General features: G+C 41.3%; 1 protein-coding gene across 1 annotated transcript; it reads left to right on the top strand.

Moving 5' to 3' along the window:
• Positions 1 to 4,179: 4,179 nt before the first annotated feature.
• Positions 4,180 to 7,187, top strand: LOC145876202 (E3 ubiquitin/ISG15 ligase TRIM25-like). Its single transcript, XM_082971991.1, has 2 exons — positions 4,180 to 4,822; positions 5,255 to 7,187. Exons 1-2 carry the CDS (start codon positions 4,226 to 4,228, stop codon positions 5,420 to 5,422), a joined length of 765 nt encoding a protein of 254 aa, XP_082828117.1. The 5' UTR covers positions 4,180 to 4,225; the 3' UTR covers positions 5,423 to 7,187.
• The last annotated feature ends 6,493 nt before the right edge of the window (positions 7,188 to 13,680 follow it).

Below are 13,680 nucleotides of genomic sequence, written 5' to 3'. Positions count from 1 at the left end.
ATTACTGTTTATCAAAGTAAAAAAAGAGGGGGAAAATGTTTATTGAGTTGATAGTCTGTTTCTTGTGCAACTGGTTGAGGCTGTTCAGATAAGAAATTGAGTTAACAAAAAGCAAATGGTAATCTCAGGCTGATGTTTAAAACACATTTTCTCAAACTGAGCACTTTATTTTGTTCTTTATTTATATATAATTGCTGCCCTTACTAGGGTTTGTCATAGTTTATTATTTTGTAATGTTCGTTATTTGCATCTGTGGATTTGTTAGAAAGGAGAAGAAATCTGTAATTTGATTTTAATAAGCCATTTAAAGTTGTCAAACTAAAAAAAAAGTTGACTTTTCTCATAAATATATATATAATATTTATTTCAGAAAAAGATAGGCCTATTTTATTTTATAGGCTATTTTTGTTTAAGATATTTGTATTTATTTAAATGTGCACCTTATGGAGCTTTGATTTCAAAAAGGTCGTCCTGTTGTTCTACAGTGTTTATGTTTACATGTTGTTGTTATTTGAACAGCTGAGCATTTAATCTGAACCAGGTGAAGAGCCCTGTTTATTATTTATTCATTTGATTTTTCAACTGTTCACTGAAATAGCCGCTTTCAATAAAACTACTTGAGACATGTCATATCTGGCTTTGACTTTGACTGAACATTTGCTCTCACTTTGCAGAAAAAAATATCAGGATATATATCTTATATCGATATTCAGCCTAAATATATCGGGATATGACTTTTGGTCCATATCGCCCAGCCCTGCCTACCAGACATCTTCTTGAGAGAAGATAAGATCAGGGACTCCTGTCTTACTCTCCGTCATGTTGAAATAGGTTCTCCTGTCTTACTCTCTGTCATGTTGAAATAGGTTCTCCTGTCTTACTCTCCGTCATGTTGAAATAGGTTCTCCTGTCTTACTCTCCGTCATGTTGAAATAGGTTCTCCTGTCTTACTCTCCGTCATGTTGAAATAGGTTCTCCTGTCTTACTTTCTGTCATGTTGAGATGGGTTTCCCTGTCTTACTTTCTGTCATGTTGAGATGGGTTAGTTCTTCTTGAGAGAACTAACCCAAAATTAGTCCAACTAACCCAAAATTAGTCGAAAGGCTAAGGGATTCTCTTCCTGAAAAGAAGCTGACAGCCTTCAAACAGAGCAAAAAAAGTGGTCCCAAACAATATGTCAAAATGAATAAAATAATTATACCTTAAGTTGCAACTTATTCTGTTTAGGTTTAACCTCTATGGGCTAGGTGGGACGCTTGCACCTACTAAAGTGTTTTTAAATAGGCATCCTATCATTTGAAAATTAGTTGAAAGGCTAAGTGATTCTCCTCCTGAGAAGAAGTTGACAGCCTTCAAACAGAGCAAAAAAAGTGGTCCCAAACAATATGTCAAAATGAATAAAAAAATGATACAGCTGTCTTTAATAAGATCAAACTGAACTAACTGCTATCTTGAAATGTAGAAAAAGTGTTTTTAAATAGGCATCCTATCATTTGAAAATTAGTCGAAAGGCTAAGTGATTCTCCTCCTGACAAGAAGTTGACAGCCTTCAAACATAGTGCAAAAAAAGTGGGCGTGAACATAGAATATTTTTGGGTAAAAAAAAAGAATATACAGCTGTCTTTAATAAGATCAAACTGAACTAACTGCTATCTTGAAATGTTGAAAAAGTGTTTTTAAATAGCTCAGTCTTATCACTCAATATGAGTCAAAATCTGTCACTTCCAGGAGTGCTCATTTTGTCAAAAATGAAAAAAATAACAACTCACAGCTGTGTTAATAGACCCAACTCAAACATCTGCTATCTTGAAATGTCCAAAAAAGGTATTTAAATGGGCCTACCAGACATCTTCTTGAGAGAAGATAAGGCCAGGGATCTCTCTGGTTACCCACAAAGCAATTTCCTCCTTTGGCCGTCTCTCCTTCCAGTTCTCTGCTGCCAATGACTGGAACGAACTACAAAAATCTCTGAAACTGGAAACACATATCTCCTTCACTAGCTTTAAGCACCAGCTGTCAGAGCAGCTCACAGATCACTGCACCTGTACATAGCCCATCTATAATTTAGCCCAAACTACTACTTGTTCCCCTACTGTATTTATTTATTTATTTATTTTGCTCCTTTGCACCATATTATTTATATTTTAACTTTGAACTTTCTTCAAATTATAAATCTACCATTCCAGTGTTTTACTTGCTATATTGTATTTACTTTGCCACCATGGCCTATTTATTGCCTTTACCTCCCTTATCTCACCTAATTTGCTCACAATGTATATAGACTTATGTTTTTACTGTATTATTGACTGTATGTTTGTTTTACTCCATGTGTAACTCTGTGTTGTTGTATGTTGTCGAACTGCTTTGCTTTATCTTGGCCAGGTCGCAATTGTAAATGAGAACTTGTTCTCAACTTGCCTACCTGGTTAAATAAAGGTGAAATAAATACAAATGTATATACTGTATTCCAGTCATGGTTCATCCTATATAACTACTGCTGTCCACTTCATATGTATATACTGTATTCTAGTCCTGGTTCATCCTATATAACTACTGCTGCCCACTTCATATGTATATACTGTATTCTAGTCCTGGTTCATCCTATATAACTACTACTGTCCACTTCATATGAATATACTGTATTCTAGTCCTGGTTCATCCTATATAACTACTGCTGTCCACTTCATATGTATATACTGTATTCTAGTCCTGGTTCATCCTATATAACTACTGCTGTCCACTTCATATGTATATACTGTATTCTAGTCCTGGTTCATCCTATATAACTACTGCTGTCCACTTCATATGTATATACTGTATTCTAGTCATGGTTCATCCTATATAACTACTGCTGTCCACTTCATATGTATATACTGTATTCTAGTCATGGTTCATCCTATATAACTACTGCTGTCCACTTCATATGTATATACTGTATTCTAGTCCTGGTTCATCCTATATAACTACTGCTGTCCACTTCATATGTATATACTGTATTCTAGTCCTGGTTCATCCTATATAACTACTACTGTCCACTTCATATGTATATACTGTATTCTAGTCATGGTTCATCCTATATAACTACTGCTGTCCACTTCATATGTATATACTGTATTCCAGTCATGGTTCATCCTATATAACTACTGCTGTCCACTTCATATGTATATACTGTATTCTAGTCCTGGTTCATCCTATATAACTACTACTGTACATCTACTATTCTTCAGATATACTACAGATGTACTCCAAATTGTCTATGCATCACATCACAGTATACAGTGTATATATGTATATATATATATATATCATTGCTTGTCCTAATATTTTCATTGACTTCTGCCCTCTGTGAGCTGGGAACACAAGCATTGTTAGATATTACTGCACTGTTGGAGCTGGGAACACAAGCATTGTTAGATATTACTGCACTGTTGGAGCCAGGAACACAAGCATTGTTAGATATTACTGCACTGTTGGAGCTGGGAACACAAGCATTGTTAGATATTACTGCACTGTTGGAGCTGGGAACACAAGCATTGTTAGATATTACTGCACTGTTGGAGCTGGGAACACAAGCATTGTTAGATATTACTGCACTGTTGGAGCCAGGAACACAAGCATTGTTAGATATTACTGCACTGTTGGAGCTGGGAACACAAGCATTGTTAGATATTACTGCACTGTTGGAACCAGGAACACAAGCATTTCACTTCACCCACAATAACAACTGATAAATATGTGTATGTAACCAATAAAATAAAATGTGATTGTATTGTTGAAAGTGTTAGATAATTCTCAATCCGTGTTGTGTCTTGTCTAAGAACAGCCCTTAGCCGTGGTACTGTATAATAACCATATATCACACCTCCTCAGGACTTATTGATTTATAAGGCATTATAAAGGTGATTAAAATAATGATACATACGTACTTCATAGAAAACTGTTACCCTTCATATATTCTAACAACTCACATTTTAAGATTCATTATGTCATGTGTTCCATGTTAAGGGCTCTAACATTGGAACAAGACTATTTGTCTCCCTCTTGCTGTTGCATGCAGTTCCTCTCTCTCTTCCTCCCTCCCTCTAACCCCTCCCTCCCTCCCTCTAACCCCACCCCTCTGGCAGAACCAGGAAATCCATCCCCCTTCACAAACTGTCTTCTGAGGAAACGAAACTGATCTGAGTCTCTGTGTCGTCTGTCTGTGTGAGAGTGAACAACCGTCCAAATGGCTCAACAGGGAGTTCTGCTGGACCAGGACCCGTTCTGTTGTTCTGTCTGTCTGGATCTACTGAAGGAGCCGGTCACTACTGCCTGTGGACACAGTTACTGTAGGAGCTGTATTGAGGGCTGCTGGGATCAGGATGTTCTGAAAGGGGTCTATAGCTGTCCTCAGTGCAGACAGACCTTCAGTCCGAGGCCTACGCTGAGTAAAAATAACATGTTGGCTGAGCTGGTGGAGAAACTGAAGAAGACAGGACTCCAGGCTGCTCCCCCTCCTGCTCTGTGCTATGCTGGACCTAGAGATGTGGCATGTGATGTCTGCACTGGGACCAGAAAGCAGAAAGCCCTCATGTCCTGTCTGGCGTGTCTGGCCTCTTACTGTGAGACGCACCTCCAATCTCACTACGAATCTCCTGCTTTGAAGAAGCACAAGCTGGTCAAAGCCACCACACAACTACAGGAGAAGATCTGCTCTCATCATGACAAACTGCTGGAGGTTTACTGTCGTACCGATCAGCAGTGTATCTGTCTGATGTGTACAATGGATGAACATAAAGGCCATGATACAGTGTCAGCTGCAGCAGAGAGGACTGAGAAACAGGTAAGACCAGAACAACTTGTTGGTGACTGTCTGATAAACAAAGAATTAAAGATACAGTAGGAACTAAGGCTGTTTGAATATGAGATCATTGAAATGAAATGAATCCTCAGCAGAACAAATATGAACACAAACCTTGAGTATAGAGATATGTCAACCCAGATTCTCCAGATGTATCACCATTTTATAATGTCAAACACTATTATCATTCTGAATGCCCTTTTATGAGTCCAAAGTTCAGTCTCAACCTGTTGATACATGTAGTCCTACCATAAAAACTATAATCATTCACATAGCAACAAATAAATATCATTTAGTAAATGGACCATCCATTTTTTAGACCTTCCTCTCTATGGGCCCTATGTCACATTACTATACTATTGATCTACTGGACTAATAAAGCTTGATAGCTCATTGAAGAGTGATTCTCCACAGAGGCAGCTGGGGATGAGTCAGCAGAAGGTCCAGCAGAGATTCCAGGAGAGAGAGAAGGAGCTGAAGGAGCTCCAACAGGCTGTGGAGTCTTTCAAGGTGAGTATTGTTGACCAGAGGAGACACACCATTTCACCTGTCTCCTCCAGTCAGAGAGAGAGAGAGAAGTAGAGGGGCCCCTATCCAATCCCACTGACCCCACTGTTGGGAACAGGTTGTCACTGCTGAGGCAGTGAAGAAAGTAGAGGAGGATGGGTCAAGGCTGAGGGATCCTGAGAGGATCCCTGTGAGTAGTAGATCTGTGACAGCACAGAGGGATGGGCCAACCAGTGATATATGCTTCAGTAAGGTTGGCTTCATAGTGTTCATAGCAAATGGTTATCAACTGTACCGCAGAAATGGAATGTAAATCACAGAAAAAAAAATGTTTTGGTGGCAGCTGCAGAGAAGTATTTGGTCATACTAGATTTGACTTCAGAAGAGTTCCAGGGTGTGTTGAGTGGTGGTGTCCTGTCCTCCCTGGTCGTTGGCCTGGTGCAGGAGCAGATAGGGTCAAAGTAGTGGAATGGGGTAGTGGGTTTTAATGAGTGTAGGGTTAGTTGGCCTGGTGCAGGAGCAGATAGGGTCAAAGTAGTGGAATGGGGTAGTGGGTTTTAATGAGTGTAGGGTTAGTTGGCCTGGTGCAGGAGCAGATAGGGTCAAAGTAGTGGAATGGGGTAGTGGGTTTTAATGAGTGTAGGGTTAGTTAGAAGGGTGTTTTTTAGTGTTATCATAATTTCCCCTTTTCCCATTTTGTATCCCATAATATCATGTATTTATATTATAGTCCAGTTGAGGCAGGTGAGATGCCTTTGGATATACGACGTAATAAATTGTCATTAGCTTATTGGGTTGAAAGGCTGTGAGGTTGAGCATCCCACTGCTACTGTTCTAGATGACTGTTGGGAATATACTAGTAGACAAGGCAGTGGTTTTGGTTGGACAGTTGGAAAGCTTGCTGATGAGAGTAGTTTCAGGGAGTTGGAGGTTGGCCCTTTCTGTGGTGATAGGAGATGTTCCTCCATGGTTACTCCCAGATCCTGTTGTTGATCTAACCTTGGTAGACAAAAGGAAAAGATTGGGTCAGAAGTCAGTGATAAAGGGAAACTGGTTGACAATTACATTGGTAGAAGTTGTTATGCTTTTTTACCTCTTTTCACAGATGGATCCAAGGGCCCAGATAGTGGGCCCACAGGAGCAGGTGTTTACCTTCCTGAATGTGATGTGCAGATATGTAGAAGACTAACAGATGAACTGTCAGTGTACTCAGTTGAACTGTTGGTGATAATAGTTGTCCTCCAGTGGGTGGAGGACGTACAGCCTGTTAGAGTTATAGTATCCTCAGATTCTCTGTCTGTATTGAATAGTTTATCATCTGGTAAATCTATTAGGAGTGACCTACTATTGGAGGTATTAATGTTATTATGGAGAATTGAGAGAATGGGTCTAGTAGTGAGATTCTGCTGGGTCCCAGCACATTCAGGTGTGGAATGGAATGAAATTGTAGACTAGTTAGCTAAAATAACTTTAAAACAAGATATAATATATATTAATGTTCCACTGGGTAGAGGTGAGGACAAATGTGAGATCAGAGACATTTTGATAGATGTGTGGCAGAAGAGATGGGACTCTGAGCACAAGGGACGGCATTTATATGCCCTCCAAAGAAAGGTCGGTGGACCAAGGTTCAAAGGTCAGATTAGGAAGGAAGAGGTGGTGTTTCCTCGATTGTGTTTAGGACATTGTACATTGAACTGGTCCTTCCATCTGGTTGGCAGCATGTGTATGGTTTGTGTCTGGAGGGTATTGTCAATGAAACGGTGGAGCATGTGTTGTTATATTGTTGTAAGGATGTTGAAGAGAGGGAAAGATTGAAGTGTAGGGTCATTGAGGTTGGACTGGGGGGTATGGATGGGGGTTTGGAAGGGATTTGGGGGATGGGGGAGGGTCTATTAGAAGTTAGTAGGGATCTTTTTTATTTTCTCAGAAGTACTGAGTTAGGTAGGAGGATTTAGAAATGGTGTAAACCGTGATTGAACACACTCCAGCACAGTAGGTGGCGCCACGCTCCTTTAACGTTGGTTTGAGGACCGCCATTATACCATAGAAGAAGAAGAAGTTGGTAACGTGAGGTTTTGTCGTTCGTGAAGAGTGCAGCTATTCTTTTGCCTATTTTCCAAATGTATTTTGTCATGGTGGGAGGGTTTGTTTATCGGTTTCCGCTGTTTATCGGTTAGAGTTGAGGAGGGAGTAGGGTAGTTTGATGTCCTCAACCGAGTGGAGAAGAAACGCTGTCTCTTCAGGTGCGTTGTGGAGAATGGTGTGGAGGAATTATTGATCCTGGTCGGTGAACAGGTGGGAGAGGAACATATACACTCTGTATCCAGAATGAACAAGGCGGTGGTTGTGGTAATGTAAAAGGTGAGTCTTGTTACCCGGCTAGTTACCAGTATGATTTATGTGAGGGGTTGTGTTGGTGCTGATTTCGACAAGAGTAGTGGTGTCTAATCTGCCTCCGTTTATTACCACTGAACAGATCCGTAAAGAGTTGGTTCGTTTTGCTAAATGTGGAAGTGTTTTTCTGAACGAAATTCAAGGTTAAACAGGGGAGGGGTGGTACACAGGGTTTGTTAGCACAGAGGAGCCCAGTGATATAATATTATATATATATAATATTACTATATGTCCCAGCTGTTTGCTGTGGTTTTGAAGTAATTCTCTTCCAGCCCGCGTTAACCTTGTAGGTTTACCTCAGGTAACTTATTATTAACTATCCTTGTAGGTTTACCTCAGGTAACTTATTATTAACTAAACTTGTAGGTTTACCTCAGGTAACTTATTATTAACTAAACCTGTAGGTTTACCTCTGGTAACTTATTATTAACTATCCTTGTAGGTTTACCTCAGGTAACTTATTATTAACTAGGTTACAGCTACTTGGTGAGGAAGCTCACTGTTCACCTGGTTATAGATTGTAGTGACCTACAGGGATGGTTGGCGCAAAACCATCAAACGTTAAACATGTTCTGGTCATGGTTAACTGTATATATATTTTTTTTTTATATATTAAAAGGTGTAAATTCTCAACAAATCGCATGTCCCTGTTCTCTTTTTCAAGATGTGTCCGATTTAAACAGTCAGAAGAAAGAATAAAAAGAAATAACCTTTTTTATTTGTTTCTAAATGGCTGCTGGGTAATATGATAATCGTTGAAATCTGTTGGTTCGTAGACATCAAATAGAGAGAATGCTGCGCAGGTTCACTGAGTTGTAAACCTAATGGATAGGTGGAGATCATTGATTTGTAGCTCTGACTCAGTTGCTACCTCAGATTATGAGCCTATCAAGTGTGGTGAATGAGGTATGTAGTTCCCACAGAAGACCACAGGGAGGAGCAAGAGAGATATAAACCCATACAGTTTATCTCTTTAAATACCCTGAACCTAACAATCAATCTAATGTATTTATGAAATCCTTTTTACATCAGCAGATGTCACAAAGTGCTGTACAGAAACTCTAACCCTACGTATAACCTGTTTTATCCTGAACCCTAATTCTAGGGTAGGGTAGCCTAGAACCCCTTTAGAAACTATTATAGTAATAATATTATGTTAGTAAATACCATTATAGTACTAAATAGGTTCTATTGTTATTTTTTAAATAAACCTATGTATAGTACTTACCATTTAACTGTTTTTTTTTGTTATTTTATTATATTTATTATTTAGAGGAGTCTGTCTAAATAATTAAAAGTTAAGTTATTGCCACACTTTTTAATGAAACCTTTATTTAACCAGGTAGGCCAGTTGAGAACAAGTCCTTTATTTAACCAGGTAGGCCAGTTGAGAACAAGTTCTCATTTACAACTGCGACCTGGCCAAGATAAAGCAAAGCAGTGTGACACAAACAACAACACAGAGTTACACATGGAATAAACAAACGTACAGTCAATAACACAATAGAAAAGTCTATATACAGTTGTGCAAATGAGGTAAGATAAAGGAGGTAAGTTAATAAATAGGCCGTGGTGGCGAAATAATTACAATTTAGCAATTAAACACTGGAATGATAGATGTGCAGAAGATGAATTTGCAAGAAGAGATACTATTAACTAACTGCTATCTCTCTCTCTCTCTCGTCTCTCTGTCTCTTCTCTCTGTCCTCTCTCTTCTCTCTCTCTCTCTTACTCTGTCCCTCTCTCTTACTCTGTCCCTCTCTCTTACTCTGTCCCTCTCTCTCTCTCTCTCTCTCTCCCTCTCTCTCTCTCTCTCTGTCTCTCTCTCTCTCTGTCCCTCTCTCTCTCTCTCTCTGTCCCTCTCTCTCTCTCTCTCTGTCCCTCTCTCTCTCTCTCTGTCCCTCTCTCTCTCTCTCTGTCCCTCTCTCTCTCTCTCTCCCTCTCTCTCTCTCTGTCCCTCTCTCTCTCTCTCTCTCTCTCTCTCTCTCTCTCTCTCCCTCTCTCTCTGCTCTCTCTCTCTCTCTCGTCTCTCTCTCTCTCCCTCTCTCTCTCTCTCTCTCTCTCTGTCCCTCTCTCTGTCCCTCTCTCTCTCTCTATCTCTTTCTCTCTCTCTGTCCCTCTTTCTCTCTCTCTCTCTCTCTCTCTCTCTCTGTCCCTCTCTCTGTCCCTCCCTCTCTCTCTCTGTCTCTCTCTCTCTCTCTGTCTCTGTCTCTCTCGCTCTCTGTCCCTCTCTCTCTCTCGCTCTCTGTCCTCTCTCTCTCTCTGTCCCTCTCTCTCTCTCTGTCCCTCTCTCTCTCTCTCTGTCCCTCTCTCTCTCTCTCTGTCCCTCTCTCTCTCTCTGTCCCTCTCTCTCTCTCTCTGTCCCTCTCTCTCTCTCTCTCTCTCTGTCCCTCTCTCTCTCTCTGTCCCTCTCTGTCTCTCTGTCCCTCTCTGTCTCTCTCTCTCTGTCTCTCTCTCTCTCCTTCCTCTCTCTCTCTGTCCCTCTCTCTCTCTCTGTCTCTCTCTCTCAACAGCGCTCTGCACAGGCAGCAGTGGAGGACAGTGATCAGATCTTTACTGAGCTGATCCGCTCCATTGAGAGAAGGAGCTCTGAGGTGAAGGAGCTGATCAGAGCCCAAGAGAAGGATCAAGTGAGTGAAGCTGAAGGAGTCCTGGAGCAACTGAAGCAGGAGATAGCTGAGCTGAGGAAGAGAAGCACTGAGCTGGAGCAGCTCTCACACACAGAGGATCACATCCATTTCCTCCAGGTAACTAAACTGTCTATAGCTGAGCTGGTTAAACTGTAGTAGGGTCCACATAGATACTAGTCATGCTGGTGTAGTCTATAGCTGAGCTGGTTAAACTGTAGTAGGGTCCACATAGATACTAGTCATGCTGGTGTAGTCTATAGCTGAGCTGGTTAAACTGTAGTAGGGTCCACATAGATACTAGTCATGCTGGTGTAGTCTATAGCTGAGCTGGTTAAACTGTAGTAGGGTCCACATAGATACTAGTCATGCTGGTGTAGTCTATAGCTGAGCTGGTTAAACTGTAGTAGGGTCCACATAGATACTAGTCATGCTGGTGTAGTCTATAGCTGAGCTGGTTAAACTGTAGTAGGGTCCACATAGATACTAGTCATGCTGGTGTAGTCTATAGCTGAGCTGGTTAAACTGTAGTAGGGTCCACATAGATACTAGTCATGCTGGTGTAGTCTATAGCTGAGCTGGTTAAACTGTAGTAGGGTCCACATAGATACTAGTCATGCTGGTGTAGTCTATAGCTGAGCTGGTTAAACTGTAGTAGGGTCCACATAGATACTAGTCATGCTGGTGTAGTCTATAGCTGAGCTGGTTAAACTGTAGTAGGGTCCACATAGATACTAGTCATGCTGGTGTAGTCTATAGCTGAGCTGGTTAAACTGTAGTAGGGTCCACATAGATACTAGTCATGCTGGTGTAGTCTATAGCTGAGCTGGTTAAACTGTAGTAGGGTCCACATAGATACTAGTCATGCTGGTGTAGTCTATAGCTGAGCTGGTTAAACTGTAGTAGGGTCCACATAGATACTAGTCATGCTGGTGTAGTCTATAGCTGAGCTGGTTAAACTGTAGTAGGGTCCACATAGATACTAGTCATGCTGGTGTAGTCTATAGCTGAGCTGGTTAAACTGTAGTAGGGTCCACATAGATACTAGTCATGCTGGTGTAGTCTATAGCTGAGCTGGTTAAACTGTAGTAGGGTCCACATAGATACTAGTCATGCTGGTGTAGTCTATAGCTGAGCTGGTTAAACTGTAGTAGGGTCCACATAGATACTAGTCATGCTGGTGTAGTCTATAGCTGAGCTGGTTAAACTGTAGTAGGGTCCACATAGATACTAGTCATGCTGGTGTAGTCTATAGCTGAGCTGGTTAAACTGTAGTAGGGTCCACATAGATACTAGTCATGCTGGTGTAGTCTATAGCTGAGCTGGTTAAACTGTAGTAGGGTCCACATAGATACTAGTCATGCTGGTGTAGTCTATAGCTGAGCTGGTTAAACTGTAGTAGGGTCCACATAGATACTAGTCATGCTGGTGTAGTCTATAGCTGAGCTGGTTAAACTGTAGTAGGGGTCCACATAGATACTAGTCATGCTGGTGTAGTCTATAGCTGAGCTGGTTAAACTGTAGTAGGGTCCACATAGATACTAGTCATGCTGGTGTAGTCTATAGCTGAGCTGGTTAAACTGTAGTAGGGTCCACATAGATACTAGTCATGCTGGTGTAGTCTATAGCTGAGCTGGTTAAACTGTAGTAGGGTCCACATAGATACTAGTCATGCTGGTGTAGTCTATAGCTGAGCTGGTTAAACTGTAGTAGGGTCCACATAGATACTAGTCATGCTGGTGTAGTCTATAGCTGAGCTGGTTAAACTGTAGTAGGGTCCACATAGATACTAGTCATGCTGGTGTAGTCTATAGCTGAGCTGGTTAAACTGTAGTAGGGTCCACATAGATACTAGTCATGCTGGTGTAGTCTATAGCTGAGCTGGTTAAACTGTAGTAGGGTCCACATAGATACTAGTCACGCTGGTGTAGTCTATAGCTGAGCTGGTTAAACTGTAGTAGGGTCCACATAGATACTAGTCACGCTGGTGTAGTCTATAGCTGAGCTGGTTAAACTGTAGTAGGGTCCACATAGATACTAGTCACGCTGGTGTAGTCTATAGCTGAGCTGGTTAAACTGTAGTAGGGTCCACATAGATACTAGTCATGCTGGTGTAGTCTATAGCTGAGCTGGTTAAACTGTAGTAGGGTCCACATAGATACTAGTCATGCTGGTGTAGTCTATAGCTGAGCTGGTTAAACTGTAGTAGGGTCCACATAGATACTAGTCATGCTGGTGTAGTCTATAGCTGAGCTGGTTAAACTGTAGTAGGGTCCACATAGATACTAGTCATGCTGGTGTAGTCTATAGCTGAGCTGGTTAAACTGTAGTAGGGTCCACATAGATACTAGTCATGCTGGTGTAGTCTATAGCTGAGCTGGTTAAACTGTAGTAGGGTCCACATAGATACTAGTCATGCTGGTGTAGTCTATAGCTGAGCTGGTTAAACTGTAGTAGGGTCCACATAGATACTAGTCATGCTGGTGTAGTCTATAGCTGAGCTGGTTAAACTGTAGTAGGGTCCACATAGATACTAGTCATGCTGGTGTAGTCTATAGCTGAGCTGGTTAAACTGTAGTAGGGTCCACGTAGATACTAGTCATGCTGGTGTAGTCTATAGCTGAGCTGGTTAAACTGTAGTAGGGTCCACGTAGATACTAGTCATGCTGGTGTAGTCTATAGCTGAGCTGGTTAAACTGTAGTAGGGTCCACATAGATACTAGTCATGCTGGTGTAGTCTATAGCTGAGCTGGTTAAACTGTAGTAGGGTCCACATAGATACTAGTCATGCTGGTGTAGTCTATAGCTGAGCTGGTTAAACTGTAGTAGGGTCCACATAGATACTAGTCATGCTGGTGTAGTCTATAGCTGAGCTGGTTAAACTGTAGTAGGGTCCACATAGATACTAGTCATGCTGGTGTAGTCTATAGCTGAGCTGGTTAAACTGTAGTAGGGCCCACATAGATACTAGTCATGCTGGTGTAGTCTATAGCTGAGCTGGTTAAACTGTAGTAGGGTCCACATAGATACTAGTCACGCTGGTGTAGTCTATAGCTGAGCTGGTTAAACTGTAGTAGGGTCCACATAGATACTAGTCACGCTGGTGTAGTCTATAGCTGAGCTGGTTAAACTGTAGTAGGGTCCACATAGATACTAGTCACGCTGGTGTAGTCTATATCTGAGCTGGTTAAACTGTAGTAGGGTCCACATAGATACTAGTCACGCTGGTGTAGTCTATAGCTGAGCTGGTTAAACTGTAGTAGGGTCCACATAGATACTAGTCACGCTGGTGTAGTCTATAGCTGAGCT

Source organism: Salmo salar, unplaced genomic scaffold (genome assembly GCF_965601325.2).
Source record: "Salmo salar unplaced genomic scaffold, fSalSal1 ptg000472l, whole genome shotgun sequence".
In the NCBI taxonomy this organism is placed as follows: Eukaryota; Metazoa; Chordata; class Actinopteri; order Salmoniformes; family Salmonidae; genus Salmo; species Salmo salar.
The sequence above is the reverse complement of the archived record's forward strand: the minus strand, read 5'-3'. Positions and strand labels throughout refer to the sequence as shown.

What these genes read in the sequence shown, in the direction of transcription:
- LOC145876202 (XM_082971991.1), top strand. Translation starts at nt 4,226, where the DNA reads ATGGCTCAACAGGGAGTTCTGCTGGACCAGGACCCGTTCTGTTGTTCT. An exon ending in CAGAGAGGACTGAGAAACAG is followed by an intron (nt 4,823 to 5,254) that starts GTAAGACCAGAA and finishes GATTCTCCACAG; the next exon opens with AGGCAGCTGGGGATGAGTCA.